Source organism: Phalacrocorax carbo, chromosome 17 (assembly GCF_963921805.1).
Source record: "Phalacrocorax carbo chromosome 17, bPhaCar2.1, whole genome shotgun sequence".
NCBI lineage: Eukaryota > Metazoa > Chordata > Aves > Suliformes > Phalacrocoracidae > Phalacrocorax > Phalacrocorax carbo.
The window spans coordinates 7,869,042-7,886,445 of NC_087529.1; the positions used below are offsets into that span (position 1 = coordinate 7,869,042).

Below are 17,404 nucleotides of genomic sequence, written 5' to 3' on the forward strand. Positions count from 1 at the left end.
CCCTGGGGGGGGATGTCCCCAAATCCCAGTTTTTGTTGTTATCTCTTACATTGCAGCGGTAGCGGTGCAGGGCACGCAGCGGAGGGCAGGCCCGGCCGTGCAGCCCCCACTTCGCCGCACCCCGGGGTGCTGGGGCGAGGGGGTCAGCTAGGAACCCCCTTGGGGGGGGGGATTGTCGGGAAGCGCGGGGTGGGGGCTGTATCGCATCGCACTGCACCGGCGGGGAACGGGGCTCCGCTCGGCTACCACCTCCTCGCCCGAAGAGGAGGGGGAGGAGGAAGAAGAGGAGGAAGGCGCCTCCCCCTGCCGCCCTCCCCTCGCTGGCACCCACCGGAGCCCGATGCGGCTCCGGCCGGGCGAGCGGCCACGGGAGCGCCCGGCGGCGGGGGAAGGGGGGCCCGAAGGGGGACGAGGGGCAGAACCCCCCAAACTTGCCTCTTTCCCCAAGGCTTCTGCACCCCTTCTTTAATTTTATTTGCGAGCACGAGGGGGTGCACCTCCCGTCTTTAGTCCGGGGCGTGGGGGAACAGAGGAGGCGGGGACTCCTCTTTGCATGCTCATGGCCGGGTCCCCCGTCTCACAGCCCCCGCAGGGGGGCAGCGGGTGAGCCCTGGCCGCCCCCCCGGCCCCGCTCCCCCCAAACTTTGCCTTCGGATGCGGGGACTCCGCCGCCGAGCTGCTCCTGCCGCTGATTAATTGTATCTGCCTGGGATTAATTATTCACCCGCCTGCTTTGGGTTGTGTTTTTTTCTTACCATTGGGTTTTTTCCTGGGGGGAGCGCTTTAATTCAGCTTTTTTTGTTTTTGTTTTTTTTTTTTTTTAAGATCTTGGAGATCTTATTTTCATTCTTGTGCACGGGGGGGGGCTGGCAACCTGCTAGCCCTGCAGCATCATCCTTCATCAGCACATCTCTTAGATTTTTTTTCTTCCGGGAGGGGGTTACACGTGCTCTTCTCTTCTCCCCCCCCACTCCCGGCTGCTGAGGAGGAAGAGGAGGAGGAGGAGGAAGAAGAGGAGGGGAACCCGCCCCCGCCGGCTGGGCGCTCCCCCGGTCGCCCTGCAGGCACTGGGGGGGGGGGGGGGGGGTTGCGGCAGGTTTGGGGTGCGGGTGGGGAGGGGTGGGGGGCCGGAGATGGGGTGCTGTGCTCCCTGAGCTGGGGGGCGCAAAGCCGAGCCCCCGCTAACCTGAGCTGGGCCCCCCCCCTCCCCAAATTCCAGCGTTGGGTGCTGCTCCCGGCTCGCACGTGGTTGGATTTAGGGGATTTCTGCGGTTTTTTTGGTGCTTGGTTTGGATTCCTTTTTTTTTTTTTTTTTTTTTGCTACGGGGGTGGCTCGGGGTTTCCCCGGTTTTCCGGCTGCCCCCCACCTTGCAATGGCCTCTCCGGAGAAGATGCACCCCGGGCCGGCCGCCCTGCTCTGCTGCCTCTGCTCCCTGCTGCTCCCCGGTAAGAGCTGCTGGCACCGGGCGGGGTGGGGGGATCTACATGTTACGTGTGTGTCTGCAATACGGGAGGGGTCTGCACCCATCTGCCCTCTCCAGCCCCGTCTGCCGCCCCAGGGGCAGCCCCTGCCCCACCGTACCAGCTGGGATCCCCCCACTCCCGCAGCCACCACCTCCTCTGGTCCTCTATGCCCGCCCTCAGCGAAATGGGTAAAGATTAGTTTATTCCTGGCTTAATAAAATGACAGCTTGTGGTTGCAGCGGGCTGTTTCCCCGGGCAGGGAGCTGGGTGGAAGGGGGGGACATGGGGTGATAGGGCTTCAGTCCCCCTCCAGCCCCCCCTGTCCCTTGTCTCCTTAATGCAGAGCTGCTTTAGCAGGAGGATCAGGGGCTTTATCTGCTATTATCCACTCGCTTATCCCCCAGACCCGTACCCAGGCACTTTCCCAGCCTATATTGAGTTACAGGACAAGCACTGCTGAGATGGCATCATTTTGGGGTGTGGGGATGGGGGTGCAGACCCTGCCATGCCTCTGTTTCTGATCAGCCCCACCCTGGGTTTTTTGGGCAAGGGTTTTGGGGCTGGCGGTGCTGCCCCTGCCTGCAACCTGGGCAGGGGGGCCCCCGCTGCCTGCACTCACTTGCCCTGAGTTGTATCCAAATCACTGTCATGCCATGGCCAAGCCATGGTGACATCCCAGCCGGCCCTGGTGACAGCTCTGGGGATGCCAGCACCTGCTGCTCGGGGCTCTTTTTGGCGAGCAAGGCTGAAGAGGGGTCACACACCCTGGGGGGTAAGGGGCTGGTTTCTGTGGGGTTTTTTTTTTGGGTGGTTTCTGTGTAAACCCAAGCCCCACAGATGCCCCAGCCAAAGCCACTTTAACCAGCAGCTAGCTGGCTTGGCAGAGCAGAAAGTGGGGAGCTGCTTGCAGTTTAGGGGGAGCCACCCAGACCCCTCCTGCCAGCCTGGCTCTGACTGTGGGCTCGGAATGTGCCGGGGGCTGGGGGCTGCACTGCCCAGCTCAAATGAGAAACCCCCAGGAGCTGGAGGGGTCTCTGGACTGTGCCTGGCTCCATTATGCACCTGCAGCCCATGGCCAAGGCACTTCTGGGGCTCAGACAGGGCTTTCTCAGGCATCTGCAGCCCCATGAGGTTCTTTGAGGAGGCTGGGGAGCTGCTCACCCAGTGGTGAAAAAAGGAGGAAGGGGGACATTGGGAGCGTTACGGGGAGCTGGCAGGAAAAAACTCTGACCCCAACAGAGGAGCAGGAGCAGAGATGATCCAGGCTAGTGAGCACGGCAACTTTACATAGCATTCTTTGGGGTGGCAGATCCTACCCCCCTGTACCCTGATACTCGGTGTTTCCTGGGGTGCTGCCCAAGCAGGGTTTGCTGGCAGCACTCTCCTCTTTGGGACCACCAGGAGACCTCATTCTGCTCCTCGATTTGCCTGGATGAGATTCAGCTGTCTAGGTCGGTGCTTCCCCATGGCGGGTGCACTGCCAAAGGCAGCTGTTGGCTTTGCTGGCAGGTGATGGGAAATATCCCTGTGGAAGCAGTCCATCAGGAATCACCTCCCGTGCAGGGACTGGATGTGGTCCCATGCTCCTCATCCCCTCCTGGGCATTTCCGAGCCCCCCTGTTGCTGCTGGAACACTAACAGCCCTGTGGGTCAGGCCTCTGGTTTATCCCAGTGCAGGATCTGGCCCCTGGGCTGGGGGATGCAATGGGTGGGGGGTCCCCACAGCAGTGATGCCAGCATGAAGCAGGCGAGGGTGGCCTGTGCTGGATGCGGGGCCCAGGCTCGCCGCACTGCTGCGGGAGGATGCCTGTGCCGGCAGGGAGAGAAGCCTCTGCCAGGAGTTTTTACGCTCTTTTCAGGATACGCAGCTGCCCTCGCTGCCGCTTCGGCCTTTCCTGGACAAATAAAGGTCTCGGAGGGAGCCGGAAAAAGAGGCTGAGCGCTCCTAATTTTCCCAGCCTTTCTTACAAATTACCTGGCTGGCCATGGGGGTCAGCCAGCAGCAAAGCGGCACCTTGTTTTCCTGTCCAGGGTTTTTTATTCCCTTTTCCCTTGTTTTTTATTTAAGAGCAACCCTCAGCACCAGCATCGTCCCCCCTGTGCTCCCCTGCCAGCACTGGGAGCCCCAGGAGCTGCCTGGCCGCTGGCCCCAGATCTGTTGCTTCCAGAAAGGGTGTTTTTTGGCACCTCTGGGATGGGATGGCCCCAGGGCTCGCAAGAGGGATGGACGGATGCAGGGGCTGCGGCGTGGTGGGGGATGCTGGTGGTGTGCGCTCAGTGCAGTTGTGCTGCAAAGCACGGGATGCGGCACAGGTGGAGGGGATTTAACCACTGGTTTGCAAAATAACTTGTGCTGTCCATTGGGTTGAGCTTGGACTCCTGCGTCTTCTTTCTGCTGCCTGCTGAGCCTCATCCCTGCAGCGTGCCTCGGATTCCCCTCTCCCAGAGGCAACATTTGCCCAGAGGCAGTGGTCCAGGGGTGCTGGGGTTATTCAGCATATGTTCTGGCATGCAAGGCAGGCTTGGGGTCCTGTGCTAGCTCCTACAGCCCTGGTGCCTCCATCCCACTGCCGATGGTGATGGGGCCGTGCTGCTCTCCCCATATCTCCCCCTGGTTATTCCCACCATGGGCAGGTCCCAGGCTTGGCGCTGGGGGGGAAGGACAATGCTGTGGCCTGTGGCTCCAGCCCTGGTGGGGGCTTCAGGCAGCGTGGCCCCCACTGGGGTTGGGGCGTACAGACCACCACCCATCTCTGTTTTGGCTCAGAGCATCTCCTGGCTCAGGAATTTTCAGACCAGCAGGTGGAGATGTGCAATAACTCGCTGCCGAACCGGGAACGTACACCCAGCGTTTGCTCATTTAACACCCGAACCAGGAACGTACACCCAGCATTTGCTTATTTAACAGCCCCCATCCCGGCCATGCCAATGGGGTCAGAGTGGCTGATCATCCTTAGCTCCAGCTAGGAGCAGAGAAGGGGCAATAGGATCTTTCCTCATCCTGGCAGGCAGGTGAGAGGACAGGATCCGGCCTCTGAGCAGGGTTAAACCCGGCACAAGTTTTACCTTTGGTGCCAGAGAAAAGGGGGTCACGCAAGGGCACCCCAGAGCCAAAGGCCAAAAGACTTTCAGGTCTGGGGTGTTCTTGCATGACCCCAGGGCCCGCTCCCTCTCCCCCCAACCCCAATATCTTGAATCCCAGCAGGATTCTTGTGGTGGGACATGGGGGTATGAAGTTGGACACCCCACGAGGAAATTGCCTTTTTTTTCCCCCTTTTGCCTTCTTGGTGTTGTGTAGGAAAGAGAAAAGGATGAGGGATGCTATTGGTGGCATGATGGAAATCCTCTGAGCAATTATTTTGGTGAACATCAGTTGCAGCCTTTGGCCCTGGGGATTTCGAGACGCGTTAGGTGCCTCAATACCCACATCCACAGACATCCTCTCGTGTGTGCTTGTGTCTGTGTGTGCACAATGTTGCACCCTGGGCTCAGCCCTGCTGCATCACTGGGGGAAACTGAGGCAGGGCATCAGGTGGCAGCAGCCCCCCCAGCTGGGGACTGCGCAGCAAGTTTTGGAAAACTAGCTTTTTTTTTTTTTTTTTTTCAGTGTTACTATTTAATTCACCCCACCATGACCAGCTGCTGAGGTCTTGCCTAGCACCTCTGCATCCTAAAAAGAGGAGGAAAGGAAAAACCAACCCAGCCGGGTCCCTGCAAAACATTCCTGATGATGCACCAGCGCATCCCAGCTCCATCCCCTCCCATAGCCCCCCAGGCTCTAACAGGGAGGTGGGTGGCAGTATGCGGCCTCATCCTGGGAGATGTGGGGAGATGATGGGTGAGGGAAGGGGTGCTTACATGGCATAACCTGATTTTTTTTATTTGGGTCCTGAAATTGTCTGGCTGAAATAGCTTGTGATGGGTGTGTGGAGGAATCTGCGAGCTGCCGTGTGTGTTCCCCTCCTGTGCGGCGCCCGTTGCGGCTCCTGTATGAGCATCCAATCCATCTGGAAAAGGTCACTCTCGTTAATCTAATCAGAGTCTTTTGTTATTAAATACATGGCTCTGTTAACAAGCAGCCCCCTGGGGAAGGAGGGAGGTGGCTGCTCCTGGGGTGGGACATGCTGTTATGGGGCTGGGGGACCCCAGAAGTGCCTTTGGGGATGAGGTCCCTCCTGGGGAGTTTGTCCATGTGCAATGTCAGGATGAGAAATGGTTCAATGGTGGAAAGTGTGGCAGGTCCTGGTGTTCCTCGCCAATGGGAGAGGAGGTTGGAGCTCACCATTTCCCTGAAAATTGGGAGAAACGGGGTCCTCCAGCCACATTTGATGGTGGCACAGCGATCTCCACCGTGGGGGATGCACCAGGCAGGCTGGGGGATTTATAGGCTGTCACCTCTCCCCAAGACGTCCTGGGTTTGGGATGCAGAGGCTGCTCCTTGGGATGTGGCTCTCCTGGGGACCGCTCCCATCATTTTTCTTAAGTTGTTGCCCGACTCAATGCTGTTCCCTGCTGGGCTCATGTCCCTTGCCACCAGCTGGGTGCTGCGCCCCTCGCTTGCTGGTCTTGCCTCCCAGGAGGATACCGTAATCAAAGCAATTTGCAGTTTTCTGATGAAACCACCGTCTCCTGCTGGCGAGCATTTTCCCATTGCTTGGACAACGTTTGCTGTCCTTGATTTTTTCAATAGCTCTGCTAAAAGCCCAAGCAGATACTGCTGGGGTGGCTTTGCCCCTGCTCTCAGGCACTGTTGCCTCCCAGCAGGTTTTGCCATGGTTAAATGGGCTTGACTGGGCCAGGCTGGGGGCAAAAGTTGAGACATATTTTTTTAATTATTAAAGGAAAAGCTATGTTTTCCCACTTGAAGATAAATAAGGTAGAAAATGCAATACCTGCCGCTGCCAGCTTGGTGTGGCTGCTGGATGTGTTTCTTTCCGGGTATCAGCTAAATTAAAAAAAGAAAGGGAATGTATTCAAGCTGTGCGTGCTTGGTGCTGTGGCTGCTTTGCTGGGTGGCAAAGTGCTGAGGTGGGGAAGTCCCCAGCCTGGTGCCTGTCCCTGACCCTTCTTTTGGGGACATCAGGTGGGGCCTAGGGCTGATGTGGGACCCCAGCCCTGGCTATGGACTGGGATTATCTGAGGTTCTTCGTGCTTCTTGGGTGTCTCTGGAACTGAATACTGCTCCAGCTCTGAACGCAGTCTGACACACGTCACCAGGGGGTAAAATTAATCGGCATCTAATCAGTCTGAAACGTGTCACTCGGCACAGCCTGGGCTGGCGGCGGCAGCGGGGAGGGGCAGCCCAGGGGACGTATCTGGTGTTCAGATTTGGAGGATGCTGGGAGGATGGTCCTGCTCCTGGCCATGGTGGGAGAGGATGGAGAGGGGACGGGGGGGACCTGAGCAGGACATATGGCTTTGTTGGGGGTCGTTGCATCGCCTCCACCCCAACGCTGTGGTGCTGGGGGCTTCTCCCTTGGGAGCTGCTGTCCATGTCTCTGCTTCCCCAAGCCACCCCTCAGGACTCTCCCCTGCTGCCTGTCCTCCCACTTCTGGCTCCCCAGGGAGGGGCTATTTGGGGAAGCCATCTGTGCCTGCCTGCTGCTGGGGGGCTGCTCCCAGCTCCTGGCATGGGGGGAACACAACATGGCGGGAGGGACCCAGCTTGGTCCCACCGCAGTACGTGCTGAGGTCTCAGGGCTGCCGGCTTCATCCTGGGGTTGCTCCCTTCCCCACAGCCTTTTGGAGCCCCAAGGCATCCCTGTGGACGTTCATGGTCAGGCACTTCCTCATCCCCCCCGCCCTTTTAATTCATTTCTTCATTTTTCTTCCTCCTCCATAAAGGCCCTCTCCTCCTGTCCCTCGGCCTGTCCCTTGCTGTGATTTGTGGAAATTGCTTTAAAGTAGCTGCCGCGTAAAAGCCTTGCCTGCGCCAAGAATTTATGGCAGGCTGCGCCTCTGCACGGCACATCCCATTTAGGCCATATTTATTTATTCCTTTAGGTTCCTTGCTCCCCCCCCCTTTAATAATTTCCTGGGAGAAATGCAGAGCTCAGCACCACCAGCCTGGTGGGATGTTGGGGTGGTTCCCTTTTGCTTAGTGCTGCCAGCCTCAAAATACGGTCTGTGTGCTGACCTGGGGCTGGGTCCCAACAGCATTTCTTATTTTATTGTTTCTGCTGATGGAGCTGGGCTGGACCTTTTGGAGTGGGAGCAGTCTCAAGAACCTAAAAGAAAGGAGGGTATAGCAGTGTCCACCAGGCATAAGCACAACCCTGTATTACACACTAGAGAATCCACTCAGAGCCAGTGCTGCTTCTCACAGTAGGGCTTGATTCACTTTTCCTGGCCAGCATCTGCCCAGTTCCTACCCCAGGCTGGTTTGGGGAAGCCTAGACCATTTTAACCTCCCAGGCTAGGAGTTGCAGTCCTTGGTACTGTGGGGCTTCCCAGCCCTGCCACCCCATCACTGCCACGGCCTTGGGCAGAGCTGGGGGCCGGGAGCATCCCCTTGTCCCTCCCTTCCCTGCGGCCACACCAAGGGTGTCTCACAGCTGCGCACCGAGGGAAGGTAATTTTACATTTGTAACAATTATTCACTTAATTGAGTTCCAATTATCTGGGCCTGGAGATGGAGGCTCTTGGCGCGTTGGAGGGAAGGGAGAGCTTGTTGTCTTTTATGTCACTGAAAACAATTTTCAAGGCTCCGGCTGCTGGGAAACATTTCGGGTGTTTCCACGAGGGCCTTGCCTGTGTTTTCTAATTTTGGCTTGTGTTTAATTACTGGCTTTTTTTTTTTTTTTTAAACCCTGGCTGCGTGGAAGCACAGAGAAGGCTTCTGTTGGGGCTGGCTGAGTTTTGGGTGGAGGTGGAAGCCTCTGTTTCCCTTTTTTGTTGTGTTTTTACGGTGTTTGGAGGTGCTGATTCCACTTGGGCAGGGGTGTAACATGGTGGGGGTCGGTGCTGCAGGATGGAGAGGGAAAGGGATGGGTGCAGTGCCCATTCCTGGGATGGGTGGGGAAACAGTGTGTGAGCCCAGCCCTTCCCTGGGAGCCAGAGCTGCCGCTAGCTGGAGCATCCAGACGTGGGAGCTCCAGGTGTGGGACATACCTGGCATTTGGGGCCATTTCTGCTCGTGTTTCCCCTTTGTGCTTGGCCCTGATGGCTGTGGGGGCAAAACTTGGACCACCAGATTTTGGGGCTCTGAAGCCTCAGCTGGGGATCTGCAGGATGCTCGGGGGAGTGGGGTGGCTTTATGCTGGCTTGAAACGCAACAGCAGCTGGGACATCCGTGCTGGTGTCCTGGTGGGAAACGCCCATGCTGGGCTTCTTCCTTGGGGTCTGCAGGGTTTTATCATGGTCCCCTGAGTGTCGGTGTTTTGGGTGGACCTGTCACCCCGTTGTCTCATCTGGGTGCTGACCTACATGGGGAAACTGAGGCAGAAGCGTGTCCTGCTCTCATCTTCCTGATTCAGGGGTGGGATCATCACCTTGTCGCCCCAATATGGGGCAGGATCTGGGGAGAATGGGAGCGCTAGTGGTGCTGGCATTGCTGTGATCCGTGCACCTCTGTGGGAGGGACACTGCTGCATGGCCAGGAGTTGAAGCATGCCCTGCTTCCATTTGCAGAGCGCCGGAGGTGATAGCTGTGCCCTGGGCTGCTGCAGTTGGCAGGGTCCCAGGGCCTGTGTCTGGCATCTTTGGCCACTGATGAAATCCTGCTGCCTTTTCATCCCATGGCCAGGAATCCTAGTGAATGGCGAGTGCTGAAACCCTTCCACAGGAGTCCCAAGCCAGGCTTGAAGCCAGTGTGAAGCCCTCTGCTACAGATAGTAACACAGCTCCCTGTCATGGCCCCGCCGTCCCTCCCCACAGCCCTTTCCATGTGTTTATAGAGGGTTTTTATCATTGTGTCAGCTCAAGTCATTGCTTTCCCAGCTTGCTCCGAGGCAGGACCACCATGGGAGCCCAGCCATGATGGGTTGGTGTGGGCCATAGCCATGGTGCATGATGGCGGCCCGGCAGGAGACCGGGCAGCTGTGGCTGGTGTCTTACCTCACTGGTGTTTTCAGCATCTCCCTCAGAGCTGTGTTTGGCCCATTGATGCACAAAGTCCCCAGCGCTGCCCGTTATGACCATGCAAGGTTCTAACCCTCCTGGCATGACCTCAAAACTCCCCTCCCTCTTCTCCAGGGCTTTTTCCTATACGCTCTTCCCCTGCTAAGTGGGGATATACACGCTGGGAGCCTCCTGCTGCATCCCATGAGATAAGCTGGGATAAAGATTCCCCCCAGAGCATGGCTAAAGTGATCCCTATGGCAGACAGCTGGGGCTGGGGCTAAGCTGAGGCTCAGCATTGGCTATCAGTGCTGGATAAGGAGAGCAGGATCTTTGGCCTCGGGACAGTGGATGGGAGCAGAGATGGGGCTGGTGAGGCTGCAGCAGGTGCAGGACGCAGGGGCTGAGCCATGCTCCCCCCATGCCCTGTTTGCTGGGGATTCCAGGGAAGAAGGGAAGGCAAACAAGCTGGTGTCCCCTGCCAGCCATAGCTATGTCCAGCCTGTCCCGCCAGCCCCTTTTCCCATGTGTCTGTAAGTCTGTCTGACCCCAGCACCCCCAAGCAGGGGGGATGGAGCAGAAGGGCGGCCATTGGGGACTGAAACCCCACAGTGGGGCCCTCACCGAGGTAGGGACGGGCTGGGGCTTTTGGTGCTGCTTTTTGCAGAAGCAAGACCCCTTGGCCTGGTGTGTCTTCTCGATTTTAAGGCATGGCTAGAGGGTGCTGCTGCTGTCCCTGCATGCCCTTGCGGGTGGGGGAGTGGCTCAGCCCATCTGGCCACACGGCTGTGGCTGGTGTGGGACACATCTGTCTGGACAGATGTGGGGATTCAGTGAGGGGGTTGCCAACAGTTGTGTGTTTCCATCTCCCTCGTTTCCCTCCTCTCTCTGCCATGGGTCACAGGTTACCCTGGCTTCCCACAGGCTGCCATGGGGTGGGAAGGAGGGGACACACAGGAGTCCTGTCCCCTCCTGCTGTGGGGCTGGGGCAGCTCCTCAGCCTGGGGTGGGTCCAGGCAGCCCCCAGACTGGTCGGAGCCTGGGCAGGCATGGAGATCCGCTTTTTTTGGTGCTGAGCTGCAAGGTTGGAAGGACCATATGGTCCCCTCTGCGTCGGCCTAATAAACCCGGGAATGCAGGTCAGGCACTGCAAATCCCGTTAACTGCAGCAGCCGCAGAGCAGAGCCAGTGGTCAGGACTTAACCCTTCTGTCCCCCCAAACCCAGCCAGAGGTGGGGGCACAAAAGCCGCCTTCCCTCCCAGGGACTGCTGGAAACAAGGGCAGGGGCTGGGGAAAATGGTGTGGGGACTGGAGTTTCCTGAGCTGTTTTGCTTGTCTGTCCATCCTTCCATCCACCCTTTCTCCTCCCATCCATCTTCCTTGATCTCCTGAGTTGTTGTGCTGTCCTTCCTTCCTTCCATCCATCCTTTTTTCCATCCATCCTTCCTTCCTTCTTTCCATCCTATCTTCCATGCTTGCTTGCTTCCTTCCTTCCTTCCATCTCCTCAGCTGTTGTGCTGTCCATCCTTCCTTCCAACCTTCCTTCTATCTGTTGTCTCTTCTCCCTCTTCCTAGAGTTATCCTCCTGCTGTCCAGCCATTTCTGATCTGCCTGTCTTCTTCCATCCATCCATCCATGCACCCTCCGTTCCCTCTGTTGGGTCACCTTATCCACATTTTCTTCCTTGCTACCTGGCCAACAGCCATATATCTGTACATCCATGCATGTCCTTCCTCCCTCCTTCTTCCATCCCCACCCTCTGTCCCTCCATGCTGCAGACACTCATGCCGGGCTGGGTTGTGATCCACCCTCCTGGCACCTAATCCGGGCTGGATGCAGCTAGGCTAGACCCTATCCCGGCAGGATTAGTTTATGGCCAACAAACATAGGCGCTGGTCCCGTCCCCCTCACGGCGACAGATTATAGCATCATTTAAATGCATTTGGTCTGTGGAAGTAAATAGCTTCTCTGGGTGCCGGCAATCCGCCTGCGCCGAACTAATCGTGACCGTTGCATTAATCTCCATTCCAGCTTGTCCTTGCTCCCTTCCCCCATCCAGCATGGCTGGGGTGCAGGCCCGTTCGTGGGCATGGTGCCAGGGCCACCCTGGGTGTCCCCACCACAGCAGGGCTTGGCACTGCAGTGCCTTGTCTGAGTTGTGCAGAGTCCCCAGCACACGTCTGAGCGCCCTGCCTGGCTGCAGAAAGGAGAAGGGCTTTCCTTGCCCCTGCCAGTACATAACCCTTATTTGCCATTAGAGAATCCCCATGGTTGCTGAGGGTTTGGGCTGGGGGTCTCTGCCATGAGCCAGGGCTGGGTGCCAAACTGCAGACAAAAAAAATATGGGTGCTTTTGCCCTCCCAGCACAGTGGGTCGCAGTGGGTGCCCCTCACCGGCTGGGGGCTGGGTGCTCACGGGGTGGCACAGAGGCTCTCCTGTCCCCCCACCCGAGGGACAGGCAGTGACACCAGGCTTTTTGCACCATCCCAAAGGTGTGTTTCTCTCAGGGCTGCACTGTGCATTGAGTCAGGTGTATTTTGGGTAGGTTTTCTTCCTGAAATGACCTGATCCTTCCCCAAACCCCAGAGATTTTTAAGGGATAAAAACTGATGCTATTTCAGAGTCAGTTAAACATATCCTGTTTTCCTGGCTGCCCATGCCTCCTTCAGTCCTGCCAGTGCCTCACCAAAGTGGTCAGGCTCATGTCGCTCCAGCTGGTGGATCCTCTTCTGCAAATAATTTCATTCCTTGGAAAAAATCCCCTTTTCTAGTTGCTGGGGATTGGAGGAGCAGCCATGGCTGTGTCAACTGGGATGCAGGAAGGATGCAAACCTTCATATTTCGCAACAGAAAGCAACCTCCATGGGCCAAAGGAGCAGAAAGCCCCTCGCTGCTGGTTATTTCTAAGCTTTGGGGTGCTCAGCACCTCTCCTGCAGCTCCTGGCTCTCCAGGAGGTGGGAAAACAGAGTGGGTGAGAAGGATGGTCTCAGCAGCCCCTGGCGAGCAGGGTTAATTTGGCAGGCACCAGAGCTGTGCCCACGGCAGTGCCGGCACAGTGGCCTCGCCAGTGATGCCAGCAGCGTGTCCCCAGCATCTGCCTGGCCCTGAGGAATGCACTGCCTCGTTCTTGGACAAGTTTCATGCCAGGCGGTGTAGCTGTCGATGCTGCCCATTCCCATATCACGTGCTAATCCCTTTATGAGTCTTCTAAGCTGCTTAACTCCCCTGTGCCCCGCAGCACAGAGTTCCCTGGGTGGGCTGCGAGGTCCCGCTTCCCCTTCAGCCCCAGGAGGGGCCCAGCTAAGGCCATGCTCCTGGCTGGGGAAAGCCCCAGGGTCCTGGCATGCTCTGAAGCCCCCACCGGTGAGGGGGCCGAGCTGTTCCTGGGAGCTGAGCTGTCACATCCGCGCCTTTCACCATCACTTGACACGGGTAATTTGGGCTCTCCTGCTCGGGAGCCGCTTGGGAGCGGTTGCAATCAGCACCAGGAACGGGGGGTTAGGGGAGAGCTGGCAGAGAGCTGAGGGGGGTGGGGGGGACCCAGGCCTCCTGGGAATTGCTGGCAGCCGCTGGCGGATGCGAAGACCTTGAGATGTCTTCCAGGTTCCCGCAGCTGCCGGCACAGCGCGTGCCGTTGGCCCATCTCTGCACCGACCGCCTTTTGCAGTATCTGCTTTAGCAGAAAGATTTTCATAGGTTTTCTTTCTGCTTGCCGGCTGCAGCAGCAGGGTAGCAGGCTCCATCCGAAGGCCTTGGGCAGCTCTGGCCCCTGGGAGTGTGTGGCCGGCAGGCACTGCATGCTGCTTGCGCAGGGGCTGCCTGCTCTGCTTGTATGGTCTTTATTCATTTTTTTAAGGCAAAATGGTCAAAATGAAGGACAAAAGGCATTTCCTAAGGGCTGTCGGACCTGGGCACTGCTGGGGTTTGCACAAGGTGGCACCAACATCATCTTCATTGCTTTTCCACTGGGCCGCGTCAATGCTTGGAAACATTGAGGCCGGGCCAGCTTCAGTGCACAGGGGCAGCACTGCATGGGTGGCACCCCTGGGTGGGTGATGGGTGACAGGCTGGCTATGACAGCCAGCAGGCAACCTGCGGGGATGCAGTGGGTCTGGGCCGAAGGAGATGATTTAGCTGCCTCCCCCATGTGATCTGGGAGCTAAAAGTGGGAGGAAAGCCTTGATCATGGATATTTGGTGGGATCTGCCAGCCAAAAATTAGCCTGGACGTACTTAATTTTTGGTAACAAGCCTCTGGAGAAGCTCAGCATCCTTTTCTCTGCACATTTGGAAGTAGGGATGTAGCCAGTTATGCCCTATTTCTACGAGGGTGTCCATGCTATTCCAGCTGGTGCCTTGGCGTGGGTCACTGGCACTTCAGGGTACCCAGGGGCAATGCCAATGTTGGATGTGGCTTCAACACACCCTGGCCCAGCACTGGGCAGCCCCTGAGCATTCCTCCTTATTGTATGCCCCATCCCATGCCAAGGGCAGGTTTGGTGAGGCTGGAGCCACCCACAAGGAAGCACAATGATGCCCGAGGTCCCTGGGCGGGGGGTCTCACAATTTTCTTGCAGGAGAGAAACCCAGCCAGGCTCTTGATGCCCTTGTGAGGGGTCTGGGGGCTGCAGTATCAGCTTCTTCTCACTGCAGGGCTGGACCACTCCACCTGGCTCTCCTCTCACTGCTCTGAGGCTTGGGAATATGCTCTGGGGAAGGATGCCCTACACTAACCTGCACTCTCCTTTCCCTTTGCAGCCCACGCCAAGGGGCCAGCCCCCAGCTCCAAGCCCGCCGAGCCCCCTGGTGCCGTCATGCTGCCTGTGAGCTATCGTCTGTCCAACACCCGCTTGGCCTTCTTCCTCAAGGAGGTGGGAGCCAGCCCGGTGGGCAACGGCAGTGCCCCACTACAACGCGCCGAGCCCTTCGTTGTCTTCCAGACCAAGGAGCTGCCTGTCCTCAATGTCACCCTGGGGCCCTTCAGCACAGGGCTGGTGCTGCCCAAAGAGCAGCTGCAGCCCTCCAGCACCCTGGAGGTCCCCGACCGCCTCACCGTCAACTGGAAGGTGCGCGCCTTCATCATCCAGCCCCGGCTGGTGGCCAACCAGCCTGTGGTCCAAGTGCTCTTCTATATAGCCGGCCGGGACTGGGATGACTTCGACGTCACCGACCGGCTCCCCTGTGTGCAGCTCCACGCTTTCCGTGACGCCCGTGAGATCAAGAGCTCGTGTCGCCTGCGGGGCAGCTTGGCCACATGCCTGGTGCAGGCAGAGCTGCCCCACGCCTGGTTCAGCCCCCCGGCCGTGCCGCTGGGCAGGCGGAAGAGCCCTGAGAGCCTGGAGGTGCCGGGCGAAAGCCAGCAAGCCGAGCTGTACTACACCCTGCATGCCCCTGATGGGGCCGGCCAGTGCCTTGGGGAGACAGCGCCCCGCCGCGGGGCCGGGGGGGCCAGGACTGAGGGTCCCACGCAGCACCCGCTGCTGCGTATTGGCAGCGTCAGCCTCCTGCAGCCCCCTCCTGGGCAGCCCATGCAGGAGCATCGGCTGGACAGCAACGTCTTCATCCGCCTGCCTGACAAGCCCCTCAAGCCAGGCGAGGTGCTGAGCATCCTCCTTTACCTGATGTCCAACTCCACGGTGGAGCACTTCACACTCAGGTAAGGTCCTGGGGCTGCTCACATTCCTGGAGCAGCCTCCTTGAAAGGGGGTCGTTGTTTTGGCTGGGCTGTGTGAAGTAAGCTGCAGGCAGGAGGGAGAGGATGGGGATGGTGTCTTGCATTTATGGGACCTGCCAGGGGCTGGACTGGGTCTGGCAGGACTTTGGGAGGGTGAGGGAGGCCAGAGGCGCAGCCAGCACGTGTTTTTGGCAATGTTTTGGGGCTTTGCAGTGGAAGCTTCTTGCAACAAAGGGTAGGGCTGCCCACCTAGGGTTTACATCTCTGCATTGCCGCTATGGACTGCTGCCTTTGCCCTCCCAGTGCTCCCAGTTGCACTGGGATTAGGGCCCTGCCAGCAGATGTGGGTTTGCTCACTACCACTTTGGGGACAAGGTGCAATATGGCCATGGGGCTGCTGCAGAGTGAGCAGGGGCTCCCTGTGCCCCTCCCGATCCTGGCCCTGCACCCACCTCCTAGTGCTGTGCACCCCAGTATGGTGAGGTGCATGGGGGGAACCCACTTGCTGCTTGTTGCTAAGGATGGGGGCACAAGCCCTACCCACGTCTCTTCAAAGGGCATTTACAAGTGTCCCTGTGGCCACTAGGCCAGCAGAAAGCCCCTGGCATGGGGGACACGGCACTCCAGGCTCTCCTGTCCTTCACCCCAGGGATGCCCAGCCCCACAGGGGCATTACTGTCCTGGGGGGCAGCACTGGGGCTGGGGGACCAAACCCCTGCTGGAGGGGACAAATCCTATGAAAAAGAGGGGCTTCTGTGGGATCAGTCCCATGGCTGTTGCTGCCAGCCTGGATGATGTTTCCAGCAGCCAGGAGGGTTCAGGGGCAAAAAAATCCCCCTGCGCCTGCAACAGGGTGCCTGGAGGATCCAGGGGTGCCCCGGGGTGAGGGTCCAGCCCTGACTGTCACTGTCTGCAGGGTGAAGGCCAAGAAAGGTGTCAACCTGCTCAGCACCAAGTCGAGGAGTGGGCAGTGGCTGGTGAGCTCTGAGCTGCTGACGGGCGGCAAGCACTCCACCGCCACTGTTGATGTGGCCAGGGCAGACAGTGCCGGGACCAGGTAAGGGACACCTCCACCTGTACCCCTCCCCCACCCCAGCACTGGGATGGGTGGGGAAATTAGTGGGGTTTGGCCTGGAGTGGTTCTCCCTTTGCCCCACCCTGGGTGTCTGGTTGGCTGCCGTGCCACATGGGTGCTGGTGGGGGAAACTGAGGCACAGCAGTGCGTGGCCTGGACTGTGAGACTTAGAGGCACTGAAGGGGGATGAGCAATTTTGTGGTGAACCCCATGGCTGAGGTTGGGGTAGGTCCTGCCCTGACATGGGAAGGGGCTTAATTTTGGGTGTGGTTTTTAACCTCAGCTGGCACTGTGTCGCTGGCTAAAGGGTGGGTGAAGGTGGGTTTCTTGGCCTGAGGTGGGCAGGTCCATGGTCAGGCAGGCAGCTGCCCACAGGCTGTGTGAGGTGGTGCGTTCAGGCGGGATCTGCTCCGGGTCAACACAGATGACCAAGCTGGGGCTCAAGCAATGTGCTTGGAAGTCATCGGTACCATTTAGCAGCTGCATCCCTTGTTCTGAGCTGGGATCACCTGGCCATGTTGGATGCTAATGTACACATGTGGTGGATTTTGGGGCTGGATTTTGAAGCCATGGAGGATGCCCCAGTTTGGGGTGGGAGTATTTTAATTTTTTAAGATGTTTTAATACCATGAGAGGCAGCAGCTCTTTGCTGACTATCCTGGTATCTCCTCTGGGAAGGAAGGGGAGCAGTCCCCAGGCGAGCTCCCATCTGGACCCCAAGGTGATGGATGAGCGTCGGATGGGGAGTGCAAACCAAGGCAGCACCCGAAATGGGCAGAGCCAGTTCTGCCCTGCTCAACACAAGGATGATGCCTGTTCCTGGGGCTCTGGGAAAGGCTTGGGTCAGGTGAGGAAAGTCCAGTGGTAGAAATGAGAATGATCTGAAGGAGTGAGGACACACAAAACCAAGTTGAAAACCCAGAGGCGGCTCAGCCTGGAGATGGGGAGATGTGGACTGGCCTGCAAATGCACAGAGGCTGTAAGGGCGAGGGCAGCTTTGTCCCTTATAGCCATGTGGGCAGGACACAGCAAACAAGGGCAGGGGATGGGCACAGGTTCAAGATCACTAGCAGGAAAGACTTTGAAGTGCTGGAACGCAACTGGTCCCTGGCTATGGCATCTCAGTCACCGA

The 17,404-nt window shown here is 58.2% G+C and overlaps 1 protein-coding gene across 1 annotated transcript in view; it reads left to right on the forward strand.

Moving 5' to 3' along the window:
- Positions 1-308: 308 nt before the first annotated feature.
- The window catches only part of TMEM132E (transmembrane protein 132E), a 28,726-nt gene continuing 11,630 nt past the window's right edge, over positions 309-17,404 (forward strand). The window contains exons 1-3 of the mRNA XM_064467687.1: positions 309-1,446; positions 14,282-15,179; positions 16,114-16,254. Of these exons, the coding sequence (XP_064323757.1) occupies positions 1,374-1,446; positions 14,282-15,179; positions 16,114-16,254 (1,112 nt within the window). The 5' untranslated portion in view covers positions 309-1,373. The remainder of the gene's footprint in view (positions 1,447-14,281; positions 15,180-16,113; positions 16,255-17,404) is intronic.